We start from the raw sequence: 21,864 nt of genomic DNA on the forward strand, positions 1-21,864 counted from the left end.
TCTAGGATGTGCTTAATAGTTAAAGCTATTAACTTGTTTTTTCTTTGTTTTTTTTCTTCTTACCATGGTGAAACCATTGCTATTGAAAAATGAGTTGGGTTTTTTTGTCTCCTGCTGGATTGTAGAGCACGATCTCTTGCTGGGTAACCAGGAGCCTAAAGTGACAGGCAAATTCTGCTGCAGTGTTTTCCCTACAGCTGAAAAGTATTAAGGGAATTCATCAAAGAAGTGGGGGAGGGAGCAGCCCAGCACTCCACATACCTGTACTTCTGGAGTGTTTTTCCACTACAACTGTTGGAGTGGCTCAGAATTTGTAGAAAACCTGCCAATTCTAACATGCTTCTATATAATATACACTGTCTGGTAAAGGACAGTGTAGTCTTACTTGGTGATAGATTATGCTTCTTGTTGAGTCTCTGTAACTTGAGAAATTAACATGCCATGGCATGGAGCTGAACATTTTATTTCATCTTCTGTTCCTCTATGTGCACACCTTTTTCCTTTTTTTTCCCCTCTTCTTTCTTTCCTCTCCAAGTCTCAGCAAGAAACCATCTGGTATTTATTCTGAGTGTTCTTATGAATGACCAATGCTTCCCTGGGTCAGAGGGTTCCTTTTGTGTTCTCTCTGTTCTGAGCATTGCTTTGAAGTCATTAATTCTGTGTGAGGTGCAGGTGGTGTGTGTTATTCTAGAGCTGATTGAGTAAATTGCAGAGATTAACATGATGCATCTATCAATGAAATATTTAATAAAGGCAAGTTTTAATATTCATTCCTTGAAAATCAAACCACACATCTGAGGTCTACATTACAAAAGGCCATTGGTAGAATATTCTTGAATTATGAATAGTTTGCACTAGAGGCATTTTAATACTCCTTTGGCAATATACTTGGGCTGTTATTTTTCTGTTTTCAGTAGTTTTACAGGTTTCACAAATGAGCCTAACACCAATCCTAATCACAGAATCATGGAATGGCTTAGGTTGGAAGGGACCTTAAAGATCATATCATTCCAACCCCCCTTCCAAGAGATTGATTTGAATTTAATAAATAGCAAGGAAAATATATTTTATCTAAGTCTCAGGATTGTTTTAAGTAGAAGAGTTTAGTCTATGCAAGTAGGATACTTTTTAAAATTCACTTTTGAAAAACTTTTGTCTTGTGTTCACCTTCTGAGTTAAAATTAATTCTGCATGTAGACATTATGTGTGGAGAATTATGAAGAAATCATTTACTTTCTGGCAAACTTTATAAACTTTACAGTACCATTGAGAATTGTTTTTATCCTCAGCATTTAGAGAAAATGATCCAAATGCTGATGTTAATTTTATTGGTTTGTCTCTGAATGAAGTCACTTTTAGCTGAAGGTTTTTCTTTTATTTGAGGAAAATTTTTCAATTATTAGGTAAAAATGGGAGGAAGAAGACAAGTAAAAGAAAACCCTAAAATTATATAGATGCTGTTCAAAGATGTAAAAAATTGTGCAGTGGAAGATTCCCAGGCAGAAAAGATGACTGGATATCCTCTTCCCAAAGTTAAGCATGAAATATGTTTCTAGACAGCATAATCCAGCCCATCATTCAGTTTAATATATATGATTCCTTCCCTTATTTGGTAAATGTGATAATTTTCAAAAGCAGAGCATGTTTTGATAAACCCTTCTGGGTATGATTCCAGCACACTTAAGTTTCATTTTTACGAGTGGAATTAACTGTAGATGCTGTTTTATAAACTGTGAATTCCAGTTTTTATTCAAAGGCCATCTGACACAATTCCAAAGGAAAAGCCATTGTCTTGTACTAAGGAATGTGACATTCACATTATAATTTAAAAAAATTAATCAAAATAAATGCCTGTTTAACTATAGAATTGCTAGAATGGCTATGAGATACAATGAGTTTGTAAAAGTTGAATATGATTGTTAATCATGGTATGCAAACCAATAAATAGTGATAATTTCTTCTAGAAATTAAATATCCCAGTGTACAATAAGATTTAAATTAGCTATCTAAGGTTTCCTGCTTTCTTTTATTCACCTGAAATTATAACTGGGCCAATTCTTGATTCCTCTTTTTGCTTGTGTTCACTCCATCTTGATCAGGTGTGTATTTAGACTCCCACAAAAACCTTCTTGGCTGAATTCTTAGATTTTGGTGGTGCTTTTTCATATCAATGCCATCTCTAAGAGGTTAATTTTGGATTAAGACAAAGTCATAAATGCTGTATTGGGAATTCTACCTCTGAGGGACAATTGCTGTGTGCAAATGATTTTAATTCTGTTTCTGCTTGGAAACTGCTTGTTCCAAAGATGCTGACAGCCAGCTTTTGGACTATTTGTTGTTTTGTCCATGCAATGAACGAAAACCTTCCAGTGCTGGAACACTTCAGTTTTTCAAGGTGTAAGATTAGAAATGCTCTTTATGTTGGGGACAACTCTGTGTGTTTACTAATACAAGTTTTAAATTTTGCCTGCTATTTCTTCTCCTCTTGTGGCAACTTTGTGTTCAGCCATTAACTTGATACCTATTTGAGCAGTGTGTTGGTGAGGGCAGCCACTGAGGCAGTGTTTGCACAGCTTCATGAAGGAGATCTCAATCCAGAGATTGATCCCAATGCTGTAATAGCTGCAGCCTCTTTAGAAATCTTCCCAGTTGCACATGCCTTTGTACAGCACTGAGGAGATTTTTAAATAGATTCATCAAAACTTGTAAAGGCAGAGTGGCAGCTCAAATAATAGCCTGCTCTATGCAATTTCACTTTGTCTGTCTTTATGAGATAAGGAATGGGGAATTTTGCCCTTTCATTGCTTATGTCATGCATCTCAGGTAATTCTCTTTAGCTTATCCAAGGAAGAGTGCAGATTCATACAATGGCCATTTCTGCAAAATCAACTTGACAATATGATTTGGTTTGAGTTTGAAAATCTAACAGGTTGTCCAGTTATAAAGATTGAAATGTTTTGGTACAATAAGAAATTTTATTCATGTTTTTAACTCTGCTTTGACTCTGTTTCCTCTTAGTCCTGCTCAAAGCCGCCCGTCGATGGTTTCGTGGATGAATGTTCCACCTGCTAACCCGGCTGCCACAAATGCTGCACTACCCAATTTCTTCTTCCCCAACCCTGCCACTGGCACTGACACAACAGTGGAAAGGTATGGTCTGCACTTCAACTTTTGCTGGCTCTTTATTTGCCTCCTTTTTCTGCATCTTCATAAAAATAATCTCCCATGGGATGTGAATGATTGTCTCAAACCAGGAAATGCAACCGTAGCAATTTTGACAGAATAAAATACCTGTCTGCTTCATCTTGTTTTTCCTTGAACACTTTCCTTGGTGGAAGACACGCTGTACACTGAGCCAGTGGTCTGTTGGTTCATAGGTTAATACAGGAGGGATTTATTTTGATTGGACAGTTCATGGTGTCTCTCTCCTCAAGTGTTTCTCTTAGAGTCTTTTAAAATATAGATTCTTCCACCTTTGCCAAATTTAAGCTTCTTATCCTAGTGTTGCTGCCTCTGAAAGACTTTCTTCCATCTTTACCTTTCTCTGTGGTTTCATTCTTTCACTCTTTTTTCCAGCTTTCCTTCCACCCTGTTTCTGTTTCCTTCCATGTTTGTTTGTTTCCTTCCACGTTTGCTTCCATGTTTTGAAGTATTTCGAGTTTTTTCTTTGAAGGTCTTCACCATCTTGGCTTTTCCCTTCAAATTTAGTAGTATTTGCTTTTCTAATTAAAGTAGTTTGGTATATTCACAAATTCTTCCCAACACTTGGTAAAAAATTCCTATTTCTCATTACTGGTGGTATTTTTGATGTATGTTATGCTTTGCCTGCTATTGAGTTCATTGCTGACTAGCACATGAAAAAAAATTTAACTGTAGTTGAAATTCGAGTTTGTCATGAAAATAAGTGTGCAGAAAGTTGGGAGTATGATATTCAGAAATGCCAACAGTAAGCTGTGAAGCTTCAGCTTTGGCTATGTGTATGAATTATAAGCCTGTAATGATGCATGTGAGATTGTGTTTAAAGTTTTAGTCATCTCCAAATGTGAATGGAGAGAGAATGGTTGAGACAGTGTCTTCATAATAGTAAAAAGTTGCTATAATTCATAATTTCATTTTTCAGTGTTGCCCACCGAAAAGCAAGAGCAGTTTATCCATGTGAAGCAGAACACAGCTCTGAATTGTCATTTCAGATAGGAGCAATATTTGAAGATGGTAAGTACTGCTTGAGTAAATATAAAGCAATGAAAAACAAATTGACAAAACTGCTAAAATGGCTTTGGATAAAAATACAAGCCTGACTGCTATTCTGCCAACATTGCTGATGGCACACAGTTGGTGATGGAGATATTTTCTGGTATGAAGAAGCTACTTAACATATCCTTAGCACTGTGAGGCAATGCTTTTGATTTTTGGGTGAATAGACTCTCCCAACTGGTATAATTTTTAGCATCATTTAAATGTGTTGTAGTACCAAAAAAAGTTGTTATTCAGTAATAGAAGAACACCTTGGCCTGCAAAACTGAATTTTTTACAATGTGAACCCTTGTTGTAAAATAACACAGGGGTTTTCCTTTAAAGAAAAAAAAATCTATTTCAGGATTTTCAAGTAAACAGAGTGCCAGGTAAATCAGGTGAGCAATGGAGGAAAAAAGACAGTGTTTTTACTGATTTAGATCAACGTTTGCATTAGTGTATGCCTGTACTTGTAGAAAAAGGAATATTCACTGAGGTGTGGAATGAAGGCTTGTTTTTAATGATTTCTGTGGATCCAAATATAGCACTACATATGAACATCCAGAAGGTGATTCCTGTGCTTAAGACTGTTCTCAGTGAGCTTCCATGGATCTACCCTTCAGCAAATGTACAGGGACTTCAAACTGATAGGAAAGGTTTTAGTTTATAAACTTTATGCCAATGAATACTGTAACACAAATTCTGAAGATGCAGAATGGGAAAGCTCAGCAAAATCCTTTTATTTTTTTATTTTTTTTTTAGTATGTATAATAGGATATTCCTGTCCCCTGTCTCCTCCCAAACAAGTAAATAGCAAGCCTGGTCCAGACTTCAGTTCTGTTTTGTTTGTTTTGGTTTTTTTCCCAGTATAAAGTGGTCTGGGATCCCCACTAGGTTCTTCCCTACTAGCACCCAATTTACAAAATCATCCTTGATGCTTCCTATTAGAGCTGCCTTAAAGGCAAATCATGTCTGAATCAAGTTAGGTGGGAAACCTTTTAAAGATAAATTAGCTAAATGATTGCTCTTTTAAAAGTCCTTAACACCAGCTATTTTAATTTAAGTTTTTTAAAACATGACTGATAGGGCTTTTCAGCAGACATCAAACTGTGTACAGGAAAGACAATCCAGTGCATGGTGGAAAAGATTTGATATCTGAGGGGAGGCATTTCTGCTACAGAACAGCAAAGGTTTTGTTGGCTTGGGGTAAGAAAGTCTTTCAAGAACTAGTTCCTTGTGTGTCATGTTTTTGTGTGAGAGCAATGTTGAGATTCTCTCTTGTATGAGAACTCAACAAGTGGTCACAAAACTCCCATGATTTAGTTCATTGCAGCCTCAGTTGAGTTTTCAACTGGAGAGTTGGATTTCCCCAAAACAAGTATGGGATTTGACTCTGGCATCTGTGGAGAAATGTCTGAACTGTAACTTTTTCCATGTCATCAAATAAGGTTCAAAGCTTGGGAAAAAGGTGGCATGGATTGCATTTGGAAAATCCAATTGCAGATTTCCAATGGCAAAGCTCACATTTCCTTAAACACATTAGTTTTGATTTGTTCTGCTGTGTCCTGGTTATTTCACAGGTGTTGTCCTTGCCCTGCAGGGCTCTTACCCTCAGGTAGGCTATGGATTGGCAGAAAAAAATGGGAAGAGTATGCAAGTAATAAGGCAGTAACTGTATGTAATGGTCATTTCATAACTTTTCCTGGTAGGTTATGTCATGGATGGCTCTTTTCATGCCAAGTACAGACCTGTCTCCACATTTGAAACCTCTGAAATGCCTTGACATGGGCCTTTTCTTTCTGTATCAGGCACCCCTGAGTCTGTGCTGAAATCAGATTGCAGGGAATCAATTCAGGTTCTTTAGTTACTCAATTTAAATTCCCATATGCCCTAATAAAGCCCCCAAATGAAGAATTAAAGTAATAATACATCAATTCTGCAGCTCTACCAATAACCTTAACTATCAAAGTGACAATGCATCAATCAAGTTGACATACAGCTAGTATCAACCATTAAAGTAACTGTTAAATTAATGTCTACTAAAAAGTGCTGCTTCCATTAGTGTTTTATCTGTCTCTCCTTTCTCCACCCGGCCTGTCTCCCTTTCTAATCCTGTCTCTTTTTTTTCCCCCTTTTCTTTCCTCTCTCTCCTGCTTTGTTTCCTTTTTCCTGTTTCCTTCCCTGTTCTTGATTTGTCTCTCTTGGTCCATAGATGTTGATTGCAGTGGTTCTCTCTCACCTGTCATTACTCTGGATGAATCTTTCTGGCTGCTCCAGTCTCAGACAGGATAATGGCATTTAGGGAAGTAGTCTTGCACCTGTCATAGCTGCTAAATGTAATATTGGTGCAAGAAGGTGAGTTTAACCTTTGCTCCCATCTCCATTTCCTGTTTCTAAATGGGGGAAAAAATCTGTCTCAGTTTGCCAAGGTTAGATTTGCTAATATTTTAAGTTAAGCTTTGCATCACCTGGTAGGAATCTGTAAAGAACCGTAGCGTTTTCACATTCAGGTGTTTTCAGTATTGCATGTGCATTGTGCTTCCCCAAATCCCACAGTCTTTCCATTAAAGTGCCATAGAATATAAATGCTAAGGCACCATCTGGTAAGTTAAAAAGAAAAGGCAAAGTTTTCTATTTAATTGAATTGTCTAAGAAAATGAATAATGTAATCTGAACAATATCCACTGGGTTTTTTTTTTTTTAAATCTTCAATTCAATTTGCCTTAGGCTGTGCCAATATTTTTATTTCCCAGTTGTTACAGGCTATATTATTGACAGCACATAACAATATAATTCAAGTGGTTGGAAACAAAGCTTGAAGAGTTTGCAGCTGGATAAGGGCACATACGGGGAGAAGCAGAGTAGAATCTGAGATTGAGAGAGACATATGCTGGCTGTGTATGTTGTCGTTGAGGCAGATATTCCCAATAATCAGGGAAAGAATAATCAGACTGCCCGGCACTGGAATTTTGCCAGTCTTGGAGCCAAGTGTTATTAAATTTCTGCTTCTTGAAAGAGACTGCTTAAAAGTCAGTGAATGGGAATTTCACTCGGGAGAAGTGTTTCAGATAGGTTAAATGGTGTTTACACAATAAAAATTCCTTGGCAGAACTGCTAGCAGGAAGGCTTCCTGAAAACTTGTCAAGATAGCTCTTATCAAGGCTTTTTACAATTTTTAAAATCCGATTTTAGGGGAGAGAAAACAGTAAAACTGAGAGAGTTTTGTTCCTAAGGAAAAGTGGGGCACCCATTGTCTCCACCAAGTATAAGAGGAACACAAAAAGCCACATTCACACAGCCCTTGTCATCCCCATCTCTCTCTCCCACTGTAACAAAGTTCCAGCCTTAGTTAATGTTCCTGGTTTTGACTCCAAGGCACTCTCTGCCCTCTAATTCATGCTGTGGCTCCTGGACTGTCTGTCATTATGGTCCTGACCAATCCAGGATTTACATCAAAGAGAAGAGGTACTCCCAAAATACTGTAAGGCACTGTATGTGCAAATAATTCTTTTGCTGAGGTAAAAATGGAGGTAGAGCTACTTCTTGGTGCACCTTTCATCTGTGTATTTCAGAGCACTTGGAAACATTCATGGGGAGAAGACCTCCTAACTCCTAGTCCTGTGTTCTGTCCACAAGATAATTCTGCTTCTCACAGCAGAAACAGCAAGTTTTGAAATTTCAAATTCCAGGCTAACCCTAAGCATGATAAATATTTCTGCATATCTGTGATCAACTCAACCCACAGGGATGGTTTCAAAAAACCAAAGGGATTTCTAAACACAGAGGGTTTGCAAGCACATTTGCTTGCTTTAACTGAATTTCCTGATTAAAAATTGGCCAGCATAATTGGGTTCTATGGAAGTGAGTTCTAGTGCTGTAGTGGTTTTAGCAGTGAGATTTCTGTTGTCCTGAGTAATCCTCATTTATGTTGCTCTTTGAGGTTTTTACTCTGATTGACAGTCCATGAGAAAGGGAGGCCCTCTTGTGCCAGACACCATGCAGGTTAGATGTGCTACCAAAACAGCCAATTTCCACCAAGATGTGGAAATCAGTGTCTGATTCAGTCTTGCTGAAGTTAGTGGCACCCAGCCAATAACTAATACTGCGAGGAAGTGAGTCTTACTCTCATTGTGGTTGAGACCTGTGAAACTTTTGAGCTGCCAGAGCAGACCAAAATCTGCTTATGGCATTGGGTCTCTGGGAAGAGCTGCTTGCAAATTGTATGTATTTGCAGTTAGAAAATAATAGCATGGCAATATCAAAGCTATTTCCCTTGGAGAATACAGAAAAGTAAGAGGCAGTGCTGCAGATGCCAAGTTGACCTGATAGTGTTTCTTGATTAGAAGAGATCAGATCTCACTGCAAGTTCCAAGTCTGTAGATTTGGTTGGCCCATTTGAGTTGGGGTGACTGTTCCGTAGCACTTGCTGTTGTTCTGATGCTCAGACATCTTCCTTCTCTGCACTTTGCCTTCATGAGTGAGACTGCTGAAAAGGCCTTGCAGCAGGTACTGAGGAAGTCACTGTCCCCTGTGAGCTCTCAACTTGGCTGCTATTTGCATTGTACTAAGAGGTGATGGCTTTTAGTGGTGGTTCTGTGCTTGGTCTTTTTGTGCAGTCTTGCTATACACTTGTTAAATCTTGCTGAAAATATTTACTGTTTAGTTCTCTGCTCTGTATCTTTTATACTACAAGTATTTTCCCCTCCTTTCCCATGCCAACATGAGCCTTAGTCCTATGGGATGATTTCTCTAGTAATGAGTTGTAGTTTTAAGGCCAAGTGTGTAGTTTCTGCAGCAAGGTATTTTTAACTGAGGCAGGCCTGAGAAAGTGCTAAGAACTGTAATTGTTGTAGACTGAGAAGAAATGACAGAAGGGGGACACTACAGAAGTCGTCTCTTGAGCAGAGTATTTTTTCAGAAATAGGCTGTGTCCTGAGTTTAAGAGCTGTGCATGATAGAGGAATGGGGTTTGTGTGGTTAAGTGGTTTTGATTTTAAAGGAATGCATGCTGTTTTTTTCTTGTATCCTATTATTGTCAGACAGCTGTGCCCAGAAACCACACTTGTGTGTTTGTGTGGTTAAGTGGTTTTGATTTTAAAGAAATGCATGCTGTTGTATGCTGTACCTGAGAAATAGATTAGCAAAGAACACAGGATCAGTGGAGCTTAAAGCAGCTTTACTTTTGGATTCATCAATATCATTTGCCTTCAGAAGCAGTCAGTGATGTACACAAGTATCTTACCCCTTCTTGCACAAGGTGATTGGAGTGGGGGCAGAAGCCTTCCCTGCTGTGACAATCACCACGGCTGCTGAATGGTAAGAATTATTTTTTGCAGTGTTTTTTTAAAAAGCACAGATTTCTAGAAATGGTAGCCTTAGGTGTAATTTAGTGGTAATTCCTTCTTCAGTCTTCCTAGTGTCTAAAAGAACTGTCTGCCAACGAGCGAGGCTCTGAACTGTGTAATGTACATGTGCAATATTTAATTTCCTAAGCCCAGAGCTCAGTTGTACCAGCTAGGTCTCATCTTCTGGGGTGAAAATAGTGTTTGCCACTCAAACCCAACTGCTGGGCCATGAATGTGCTGCAGTGTGCAGAGCTCACCATTATCTTATCAAACTTGCTTAGAAAATATTTCTTTGGAAGTTTGCTGTTATGTTTAGTGATGGGGTTCAGCATAGTGTGAGCATTTCCTCCCCTGTGTAAATTTTAGGGAAATTTTCATTTCAGTGTCATCCCCTCAGTTTGAACAGGCCTTGGATTTATAGACATGCCAGTGGTACCTACCCTCTTTCTAATGGAAATTAAGGTTAAGCACCAGAGGACGGGTAGAAATTTCTTACTTCTAGGATTTCTAGTTGTTTTTCTCCCTAATCTGTCATTTTTTTGGAGTTTGTTTCCTGTAATACAGATGTGCTCAGTAGGTATGGGAGACCTCAGGGAGGGGTTTGGCTGGCTGCTGGTGCATTTGCTGGAAATGTAGAATTACAGCTTCTGGAGGGAGGTTTGTGGTGGTGTCAGCCATGCAGTTTCAAATGCATGTGTACTCTGTAATTGTGGAATAGAAATGACAAAGGGAAAGGAGGGCCTGCTAATTACTAATGGTAATGTAAGTTACTGTGTGAGCACAGATCCTAAAAGGTAATTGTCTATGCACGTTTTTCCTTTGGAATCCTTTTGTTGAACACATTTATTACAAATATAAGCCCAGCATTTCATGCTGAATCTAAACTATCAGTATCATTTGAAAGCAGTTTTGTTTTCTGGGTTCTTTGAAGTTATAGCTGCTGTTCAAAGTGTGGTTTCTGTGCATAGCTGTCTGACAATAATAGGACACAAGGAAAAAAACAGGGAAAGTGATTTTAAGTCCTCAAATTAAAAGCCTTACATGGTCTTGGAAGTGAGACTTAACATGTTGCTCTCTCTCAACTGTTATTTTCCTGATATGTAGAAGGCTACAAATATCACATTTCCCAATGTGTTAATGTGTTTTAAATAAAGCACTGACATGGCTGGCAGCATGTTTCAGCATTTGTCTGATGTCTTCCCTAAATACTGTCTGTCTCAGAAGCACTGTGAGGATAAATTAATACAGTAGAGAGTATCGTAGGTTGCTAAAAAGTGTGAGATTTTACAGTTACATAGGTAAATAGGTATCTGTATTATATCCTTAAAAGACACCTCAAAGGGGAATTTGAGGACTTTTTAGTCTGTTTTCCAAAGAAAGGAGGCTTATGCTTCTTTTTTAACTTCCTGTCAAATGTGGTCAACATATATATAGAGGAAGTCAGATTTCATTAGTTCTCTTGCTCACAGAGTAACTTCTGGGGCATTGGGAGTCCAAGCTGAAATACTTCTTATTTGATATTCATGGATACGCTGGCATAAACTTCGGGATCAGCAGTGGTAAACACTTAGGATGGCACAAGGAGCCGTTCAAGCCTTTGCTCTGTGCTTTGTGAATTGCACTATGTATTTGAATTTCAGAGAGAGGATTTAATCAGAAGAATGATTCAGATTTTGTCCACTGGTCACTTCTAATAGCAGCTCTATTCTGAAGAGATGATACTTGGAGTGACATCTGGCTCATTTCTATTTCCCCTGTAATCCTTTCCATGCTTACTTTTCATGCCAAAAGTAAGGCCCTATGCTGTGCTTCTGTGGCTCTGAGCTTCCAGAGTCATAACTTCTGCTCAAGACAGGTTTTTGCTCTTGTTTTGCCCCACCTACTGAAGATATTTTCCACTGTTTGATATGAATTCTGACTTTTCCCCTAAGGCACAGATTTTTCTATTTTATAAATATGTCCTAAGCTCCATTAACCATTTCCTTAATGAAGTCTCCTGCACCTAAAAGCTATTTCACCATGTAGGCTTTGCAGAAGTATATTATGAAGTATTTAAGTCAAGTTAATAATCCTGTTTATCTTTCCTAGCCAGATTCTTAAACTGGTCATTGCAGATGATGGGATGTTTTTATGGATGCTTTGCCTGGTGTCATGGAACTAAAGCTGCAAAGTATTAATTCAAACATAAAAAGATGCAGTAATTTTCTCTCCTTTTCTTTTGCAGTGCAATTTTCCAGAGAGCCAGGATGGCTAGAAGGCACGTTAAATGGCAAGAGAGGACTTATTCCACAAAATTATGTTCAGTTTTTATAGCTCTGTGCATTGAACGCCAAGAAGGTGTACATGGTATCCATGGATTTTTGTTCTAGTCACTTGTCTCTACTTTTGTGACTGCTTTTAATCAGTGAAGAGCTGGACTATGGATTGAAGATCTTAATCTGTATAAAGACATTGTGTTGCCAAATATGAATGAGAAAAAAAATTCTTTGAGGGTTGGAATGGGTGGGGGGGCAAGAAGGAGGGATGAAGGGATAGGTTAATTTCTTAATAGGGTGCTTGTCTTTTCAGTTGTAAAGAGCATTAGTAGTATGTTTGTTTGCAAGATAAATAGCTTTTGAAGTCAAGTGTTTGGTTGATCTGTGACTCAACTTAATGCCCTGGAGATTATGCTTTGATAACCAGAATTTTTAACAGAATGTGAGGGTGGTGAGGCACTGGGACAGGCTGCCCAGAGCAGCTGTGGCTGCTCCATCCCTGGAAGAGTGTTCAAGGACAGGTTGGATGGGGCTCTGAGCAACCTGGTCCGGTGAAAGGTATCCCTGCCCATGGCAGGGGATTGGAACTAAATGATCTTTAAGGTCCCTCCCTATCCAATCCATTCTATGATTTTATGATCATTTTAGGTTTGGAAGATACTGATGGATAAAAAAAGCTATCATGCTGACAATTAAATTGTATTTCAGAGTGGAATAGCCAGTGCAGAACAGACATCAGTAAGTAAAAATAATAGCTATCAAGACATGACATTTTTCAAATGTCTTCAAAGAGCACATTCATTTATGTTGCGTGTATGATTTCATTTATTTTATAAAGATAAGACACATGAACTTTTATTACAGGCTCCTATATGTCATGGTTCCTTTGCTACTCAAAAAATATCACTGTAAATGAAATAAAATGTTATTTGTTATTTGACTTGTCATTCCTATGTTGCAGAGTATTTACTCTGGTTCTGGAAGTTGTGGCATGAAATAATTATTGGCAGCTCTGTGCAGTCAGCCTTGAGCAGGCTCCAGAAGGGATGGGGAGCTTTCCTCACACAAAATAGGCAACTCTGGAAGTTCAAGCCAAAAGGGAAAAGAGAATCTACGGCTGTGATGTTTTTGCATCCTGGAGAATTCCTGCATTTTATCTGTTGTCTGTTTTAGCTGCTTGTTCACCTTGCCCATCTTTCTTGCCTCTAATTGTCAACTGCAGAGTGTTACTGATGCTGCAAAATTTGTAGACTTTAAGAAAGTTTATCGGTAATTTTTCTATTTTTCTCTCCTTCAAGTAAGACAGTGGAGAGGATGCAGGAAAGTGTGACAGGATCACATGCTAATACAGGCTCACTTATTTGTTAAACTGGACTCTGTGGATTTTGAGTCATTTACTGCAGCTCTACTTAGCTTGCAAGTTTTCCTAACAAATGAGATTAGTAAACCAGTTAATGGTTAATGCTGCCTTGGGGTTGGGATGGCTTTTTTTTCTCCCCTGAGGATTTAACTCTATGCCATACATTTGTTCCTTTGCCCAGACTGCACAGACCACTGGAGTATGCACAAATCATTTCCAGATGGAGCAAGGGTGAGCCAAGCCAGTACAGCTCTCCAGCACTGACCCTCATTGCCTGGAGGAGTTTCATTTGGTGAATTCTCCTGGTGTATTGGAGCAGTGACTCCCTGCCACAAAGCTTTTAGGCAGTTCTTGTCTTGGCTAAGTGATCCAAGCACTGAAAATGACTTCTGACTGATTTGCTCCTTGATTCAGAGTTAAGGAAATAACTGCACCAGTACTTGCAGCAACAGCTTGCAGGTTTCCTTGCTCAGCTTTGTTCACGTGGCAAAGCTCTGTTCTGGCTGGCTCTCATGTTGCCTGGGCCCACAGCTCTATTATCAACTCATCTGTGGCCTTAAAGATTTATTCTGGAGGCAGGATGCTATTTGTGTGCCAAACTCAATTTTCATGGCTACCAGTTGGTAGAAAATGTTGAAAGAAGAGGGAGAATATAAATCTTTGGTGTTAACCTTGCAGGTGTGGCAGCTAGGTATGCTGGCTCGTCAGATGGTGAAGCTCTGATAACTTGAAGTTTACAAGCTTTGGAAGTTGCTTCCATTTGTTTTGTTGTTGTTTTAAACCTGCAGTGCGTGTTTGATCTTGTTCTGGCTGCTGTCCTCCAAAATTCTCAATGTGCTTCTCAGCTCTGGCTCTGTGTGGTGGGACTTTTTTCCTTATAACTGAGATTGTTTAAAAAGGCAGGTATATAGAGAAGGAATAATAGTCCTAGTGTCTCTTCCATCCAGTACTGTCAGCCTATTTCACCTTTAGGTGAGATGTTTTGAGACTCCTGTTACTCCTGGAGCTACGCAGAACCCAAACAAGGAGAAAACTTTCCTACTGAGAAGTGATACACTGAACAGAGGTAACACTAATCCAAACTTTCTCACGTCCCAGCCGTTGTCTGAAGGCAGTGGTGTGAGCTGAGCCAGATCAGATTTGGCTTTCAGGCTAACCACACTGCCTCTGAGGAATTCAGTTGTGGGAACTGCTACCCACCAGATGGGTTTCCACATCAGCCCAGTTACACCAGAGCCAAGTATAGACTTGCACAGCCCAGTAGCCATGGCACAGCTCACTCTTCATCCTCACTGCTGAGCAGAGCTGTAAACGATGCCCCCAGTACTGACTGCTTGGAAGTGGACATTAAAAAGATGCTAAATTTAAATAAAATACAAAGAAAGGCTTTTGAGATTGCTTGCTTTCCTGAAGGTGGCCTTTAGGGCATGCCTCTTGTTTCTCTTATCCATGGCTTGGCAGATTTTGGAGAAGTGCAGCAATGTGCTGTTGAGACAGGAAGGAGGACAGGGAGTCCAGTCTGGAGAAAGCTGGTTGCAGGATCATTCTCTTGGCTTGGCAGCAGGAGTGGTCATTCTCCATGGGTGTGGCCTGTCCTCTTTCATGGAACTGCTCTCCTGTCACAGCACAGAGGAACTGATCCTTGGCTTGGATTCCCTTCCCTTGCTCTGTGCTGGTTACTGTGGGCATGGCCACAGACTTGTCCGTTTTCAAAGCTGAGGCTGCTGGTAGTCAATGCATGACATGGGCTGAAAATTAGAGTGTGAATTAGGAAAAAACCCAAATATGCTTTTTATGCAAAATGGCATTGGCCTTGCCATCACTGTGGGGCCAGAGATTGAACCCCTCAGCCTGGGGATCAAGATCAAATGTGTTTGCTGAATAATTAATGACCAAGCTGAGACTCCTGCCTAGCTGGGCTCAGCAGAAATTTATAGCCTGTTAGTCACTGGCCAGGGTGCAGCACTTCCACCCTGCTGGGTGAAAAGCCCTGGGGTTTTCAGGCTGCTGAAGGTCGTTAAGTGTTGTCCCAGCTGATCTTCATGGCAGCTTTCCTTCTGATGCTGTCTTTTATGAGGAGTCAAAGAAAAATCTCATTAGCTGATTTATCTGTCCTGTAATGAAAATACATGTTCCTGCCACACTGCTTGCAGCTTTTGCTACCCAATACTCTGTAATTGTGTCACAGAAGAGACTTGGGCAGAAACTTGCCTTCCTTAACGCTGTTTCTTGTTCTCTTAACCCATTTCACAACTCTTACCTGGTTTGCAGTTTAAGGAGAAAAGCTGCTGACAGAAGGCCTGTGTAGGCTGTAAATGCACCAGTGCTAAACTGGGTTTCACTGAAAGTCTTCACTGGAGGTTCACCTCTTCAGCTGAATGTGCCTTGGACATTGTTTTCTACATCAGAAACCAACAGCCTGCCCTCATCTGTCCTTGCAGTAGCCACAGGTAAGCACCAAATAAACCTCACCCTGTCAACATCTACAATTAAAGTAAGAACACCTCCAAACCTTTACGGCAGGGCATGCTTTACCAAGCAAAATCTGTGACAGGAAAGGGCATTTTTTCCACTCCTTTCTTAATAATATTGTATTCCTCATGAACTCCGAGTCTCTGCAGATACCTGAGTGCCCCAGCTTGAGGTCAGGTTACAAGTTTCATTATGGTTATAAGTAGTGATAGCATCATCTTATTTCTAGAACAGCATATGACAGATGCATCTGCTTGTAAACATATGGGAAATTTTTTCTTAACACTGCTGATCCCCTACTATTCTTTCCTTCTGACAATTCAGCAAAGAGAAAGCAGGTGCAAGGATTTTTTGGCAATAAAAAAGTTTATGCAACTTGTTATTAAAAGACCAAAATGTAATTAAATGGTGGTCTTACAGCATGGACCAGGCTTTGTGCAGAACTTGGTGAGAGAGTGCCCAGACCCCAAACCAAGATAGTTAGAAGAGGAAATAAAACTCCTGCTATCTTACTGTAATTACAACTGGAAAAGGCCTGACCCTGCGAAGGCAGGGTCAAGGGGGAGATGATGTGTATATAAAATAGAATTTCTCTCAGGGCAAGAGGGATTCACTAATTTTAGTCAATGGGAAGAGCAGCAGGAGGTTAACAAAAACTAAAGCCCAGACTGCTCTGGCCTACTGAAGGTTTGTTTCTTCCAGTGGGACGGAGCTGGTGCCCAGAACAGTGTCAGCACATCATCTGTCAAGCACAGGGGCCCAGGTGCAATGAACCACATTCCAGTGTTGGACATTCCCTGTCTTCCAGCCTGAGGAGCTGCCCCCTGGCCAGAGCCATCGCAGGCACGGTGACACCCAGCTGACAGAGATTGCTGGAACCCACACTCCAGCTGAAGAAAGATGTTACAGTGCATTTTGACTTACTTTATGTTGAAATGTTCATGTCCAGGTTCAATGGGGTTCTGAGCACCTGGTCCAGTGGCAGGTGTCCCTGCCCATGGCTGGAGGTTGGAACTGGATGATCTTTAAGGTCCCTTCCAACCAAACCCACTCTCTGGTTCTGTGTTGTTCCTACACGAGCAGAAGGCTTGTATCTAAGGATATCACTGCACCAGCAGCTAGCTGCGATTAAAATGCAAGAAATACTTGCAATCAAACCAGTTTAATTCATTTATATTTGTACAATTTGTATAAAAAAAAAAGAAAAATAGGTACTTGCAGACATTAACATAAAGACCAAACAATATTTTCTATTTATTTAAAAAGCTTTAAACATACAGAAGCAAACCCCTAATTATAAATGCATCATTATGCATAGATTTTACTGTTTACACCATACTGCTGGCTGCTTTTATTTTTCATCCAGGAATCTATTTAAACTCCAAGAATTCTTAAACATTCCTCTGAGCTTCCTGGCCTCAGAACTGCTGTCTCTCTTATCAAGTCATTGACCTCCAGCTGAAAACATTGCTCTAAAAAAAGTCAAATCTTTAATAAACAATTAAAAGTGCATTAACTGTAGAATTTTTTAATTTCATAAATGTTTAAACAAGTCAGTGAAAAACACCACCCTGTGAATTAGCTTTTTGCATGATTGATTGTAAAGTATCTTTTTAATAAGATTTTGATATTGCAAACTTTAGTCTTTTCTATTTTACTCTGTGCAACTGCTCAGTCACACGATGTGTAGTATTCCTGAAATACCCACTGCAGTACATTACACTATTTTACATTTTAACTGTGTATACAATGCTCTTGCTGCATATCCCTGTTCCTTCTTACAACAAAATAATTTAGCTCAATGAACAAAAGCCCACTTCCTAAAAGCTGTTACAGTTTGTCTTGTATTTTGCAGGAGACAAATGCCTATTTCATTCTAAACAAATTCAAAAGAATGTAACGAACTTCCCAGTAGCTAAAAACTAGGGTTGGGTTTTGTGGTTTCTTTTTCTTTTTTTCTGTACACAGGTTTAGATAAAAAAAGTGATGGCTATTCTGCTTAAGTGTCCTTGATAAGAGAATACTGCCTCTTACAACATCTATATCCAATTGTATCTATTACTTCAATGATCTCTAGCAAAAAAAATAATAATCAATGAATGGTTTCATAAACAACAGGTGATTAAAGTAAAGGATTTATTATAATCTGCTTACAGTTGTTTGCAAAGACAGACATACGTTTTTGCATAAAGATATAAATTGCTTTTTAAAACTAATTTAGTGTGTTTAATTATATGAAGTTTCTGTGAATTATGAATTGTACCAAACCAAGATTAAAAGTAATAAGGTACAAAAATAGGAGCAAACAGACAACAATTTGGACTGGGACAGGCATTTAACAGTGAAGTGTAGAATATGGCTTTGCTATTTTAGTCAAGCAAAGTTACTCTGAGACAGAAAAGGAGGCAGTAACTTTGTTAATATAAAAAGCTGCTGCAGACTGTATTCACCCAGAACCTGGCTTTGAAATCTTCTATTTTAGACTTTGAAAAAAAAAAAAGTAAATTAAAAGATGGATGTATGACTGTGTCTTTACTGTAAACAACCAGTCTGCATGCTGTATATCTCACGTTGGAAGTTTGGCTTTCATATTGCTGTGCAGGTCAGTATTGAAAGATCTGCCTATGAATTAGACTTCCAAAATGCAAATAATATATGTATCTATATATTTATATATAAAAAACCTCTCTGAATACAGTCTTTACAGATTACCCATTGCATAAGGCAGGTGTCATTTAAAAAGACAAGTAGCGCTGACTGTCTTCAGTGCACCACAGCGCACCTCCAAATTTGGGTTCAGAAAGGGTGTAGGATTCTTAATTCGACCACCATTGACAAGAAATGCTACATTCTGACCGGCCAAGGGACACACTATAGCTCAAAAATACCAGTGGCACCCAGAGAGAACACTACAGATTAGGACTCTGAAAAACTATTCTATTTAAACATGAGCATATGGTAGCAACAATTGAGCCTCAGAAAAGTTCACCTGTCCTCTATTCTACTCCAAAATCTTGTAGTTGCTTATAAATCGTGAAATTGTGAAAATCACCTCAAAAATTCTTTTCTTTGCAGTCTTATTCTAGAGAAAACATTTTTGAGACAAAATCAGACCAACTGAGTTGAACTTGTAGTGTGAACATTTGTCTTCTTGGATGTATACTGATTATTACAAAAATGCTTACAAAATTACAGACACTTTTAGTTTATCACTAAAAATTCTACTCAGCTTATCTGCCCTTATCATCCCTCACCATCCCTCTCTCACCAGTACAAATCTCTTTGATATACTTACTGTAATGATCTGCATGTTCCCTTCGGCATAACCAGAAATCGCTCTCCCCCATCTGAAATAATAATCTGACCTTTTAAGATGTTTCATAGATCCAGTATTCAAAGGAAAAAAAAAAAAACAAAACCAAAACCAAACAATCTGGGAAACCTTAGTTAAAAAAAGGAAAATCATTCAACATGTTGCTCACCCCCATTCCCCTGAGAGAGAAAGGGAATAGAGGGCAAAAACTCACTAGATCATTAAGCTGACAAAAGCTTTGGAGAGAGACCATAATTTGTCTTGTTAAATGAAACCTTGGTAAAGTGGCAAACACAAAAATGTGTAGTTTCCTACAGATACATGAAGTAGGAGTTCTAAGATGTGCTCGAGTCACATATGCTTGCAAGAGAGACAAAAGGGGAGGAAAAGAGAGAGAAATAGAAAGGCTTAAAACACAACTGAAAAGGTTAAGCGTGGTTATTTACAACAGATACTGTAGGATGGTAAATTAGATATGATGCTAAAAAAGGCACAGCTTTCCCTTTCTTAAATACACTGTAAACGGTTCATTATGCATGCAGAACATTTCACTTTACAAAAAAATTACCTTGTTTGTTTAGACAAAGATAGTACTTAAATAGTCTCCAGCAAAATAGAGTTCTTTCAAAAATACTTTCCCGTTCATCCTATTAACCATTAAAGATTTTTTGTCTCATTTACAAAAGTTCCTTACACCTTATTTCAGGTCCTTCACAATTTATACATACAGCAATGTACAGTACAGCAAAAGACTGCAAAAAATTATTTGTAAAGCCAGCACAATAGATACTATAAATTGATACCAGGGCATTTGTTTTTCACATCTTATCCTTTTGAATTAAATAGTAAATGGACACTTAACACAGTGTATATCATCTATGATGGGATAACATGGGATAACAAATGCCACAGGTGGGGATAACAGTATTCCACACCAAATGTTCTGTTATTACTTTACACGTTAGGGTTTGTGTGTGTGTATATATGTGTGTATATATATATATATAGTTTTTGTTTGGTTTTTTTTTTTTTTTTACAAGAAAAGAATATTAATGCCCCATATTGACTTTACGTTTTATGTGCAAACCAAGGGTAAGCTTTAAAAAGTTCTCATTAGTTCTCGAACCCTTTTAAAACAAGCAAACAATACCAGAAACTACATGGCATATTTAAAACTCCATCTGTTAAAATATCAAAATCAAAGAGTTATTGACTAGATATGGCTTTTCATCCAGAGGAACAGGAACATTTTCTAAGTGTTTTAGGGTTATGGGGTAATTTCCAAACATCTAGGTCTTGCCAAATCCGAGTCAACTGCTTTCCAGTCCCCCAAACCCTTTGTATGATTTTAGACTATTCAGAGACTGCTGAACAAGTGTAAAGAGCATGTTTAAAATATGGTTTCTTGGGTCCTTCATGGGTGTGGAATAACACAGGGAAACTTAAGGCAAAGTTCTTCCATTTAAGACATTTTCTATCACTTCCTGTGAAAGTACAGGGGCTTGGCATTCCCAGATTCCACCTTTGGTAGCTGGTCACTGATGATTTCCACCAGCATGGCTGGAAACTCTACTTTCAGTGCCTGAGACTCTCGGAAGGTGTAGAAGCAGAATTCCAATAAGTCACTAACAAGCTGAAATACAGAAAGAAACACTATTTAGGAAAAACACCAAGATTTTTGCATGCAAACAACAGCTTGCTGATAATTGATTATTTCTAAGAAACAACATCTTACTCTGACCTGACAGTCCATTTACAGGGGTTATAAAGCAAACAAAAGAACCCAAATGCCAAAGGGCTACTTGACTCATTAAAAATCAGCAAACTAGGAAAACCCAAGAGACCGCAGATTTGATTTTTCAGCCTAGCTGCACTTTTCCTTTCACTAACAGCAACTGGCCACCATGAGAACTCCAGGTCTACAAAAATAAAGCCTTCTGCCCAGAGGGAAAAGATCAGCCATAAACTATTGTATCTCTCAGCTTCAGCTGGATACACATTCATTAAATCAGATTATTTGGTTAACTTCAGTGCATTCTCCAGGGCCCGCGACCTATAAATGCCAGAGCAGCTGATGTTTGCAGCTCAACAGCACAACTCCTGCATCACACAGTGGCATTTCAGGTTTTACAGCAACACAATCTACAGGATTTTTGGTGGCTGTGACCTAAATGCATCTCCTAAAGCCTTACAGTATGTTGGACCCTTCCCAGTCTTTAAGAAATGTGAAGGAATGAAGCACATCCAGGTTTCAGTGAGCATGTGAACTTCCACTGTTGTGTGACTGAAGGAAAGAGCCTCTGCTGTTTAAAAATCCAAGTGTTAAATTAATTTTGGCACCTTGTGTCCTTGCAGAGGACTTGAAACACTTTTGCTTGTGTAGTTTATCAAACACAAATTTGTCATTTCAATTCTTACCATGCAGAATTGCATTCTGCCATAAAGCCCCTGTTAGAGAATAAAAGTGGACTTTTGGAAGGCAGGAAAGGAAACGAATAAAAAAATATGGGCAGCAACATTTCCATCCTGTAGCACCATACCTTACTGCTCATTTTCAGGACTTTCACAGCTGTTCTTGCAAGCATGCAAGCACTTTATGAACATCCCAGAGAAGTGCTGAGATCACTCAAACACATGACTCGCTGCTATTGAGCACTACATGAGTCTGTTTGCTGGGGCTTAGGTCATTCCTGATGATCTGGCATGTCATGAAGCAACACTAATTAATTAAACAGATGCATGCTAAATAAGTAGTATAGACACAATCCGGTTTTCAAGGAAAAAATGCTGATGTTCAAAGGTTTTCTTTACCCATGAGGAGGAGGTTGTTACTGCATATACTGTGTGCCAAAAATACTCTGAACAGCACAAAACCAAAGTGAAGGA

The 21,864-nt window shown here is 38.9% G+C and overlaps 2 protein-coding genes across 4 annotated transcripts in view; one reads left to right on the forward strand and one right to left on the reverse strand.

The window, feature by feature from the left end:
- Nucleotides 1-12,780, forward strand: part of ARHGAP10 (Rho GTPase activating protein 10) — a 138,084-nt gene extending 125,304 nt beyond the window's left edge. Inside the window, exons 21-24 of one of the 2 annotated variants that reach the window (XR_015803351.1) lie at nucleotides 3,019-3,150; nucleotides 4,121-4,212; nucleotides 6,446-6,588; nucleotides 11,803-12,780. Coding sequence is in view for 1 of the 2 variants with exons in the window: in XM_014880541.2 (XP_014736027.2) it covers nucleotides 3,019-3,150; nucleotides 4,121-4,212; nucleotides 11,803-11,891 (313 nt within the window). In the remaining variant the exon portion in view is untranslated. The remainder of the gene's footprint in view (nucleotides 1-3,018; nucleotides 3,151-4,120; nucleotides 4,213-6,445; nucleotides 6,589-11,802) is intronic. The other variant, XM_014880541.2, reaches the window with a different exon arrangement.
- A 4,115-nt stretch (nucleotides 12,781-16,895) lies between these two features.
- The window catches only part of NR3C2 (nuclear receptor subfamily 3 group C member 2), a 188,233-nt gene continuing 183,264 nt past the window's right edge, over nucleotides 16,896-21,864 (reverse strand). For both annotated transcript variants that reach the window (XM_014880533.2, XM_014880534.2), the window contains exon 9: nucleotides 16,896-20,611. In XM_014880533.2, the coding sequence (XP_014736019.2) occupies nucleotides 20,456-20,611 (156 nt within the window). In that variant the 3' untranslated portion in view covers nucleotides 16,896-20,455. The remainder of the gene's footprint in view (nucleotides 20,612-21,864) is intronic.

Source organism: Sturnus vulgaris, chromosome 4 (assembly GCF_052056855.1).
Source record: "Sturnus vulgaris isolate bStuVul1 chromosome 4, bStuVul1.hap1, whole genome shotgun sequence".
Taxonomy (NCBI): Eukaryota; Metazoa; Chordata; class Aves; order Passeriformes; family Sturnidae; genus Sturnus; species Sturnus vulgaris.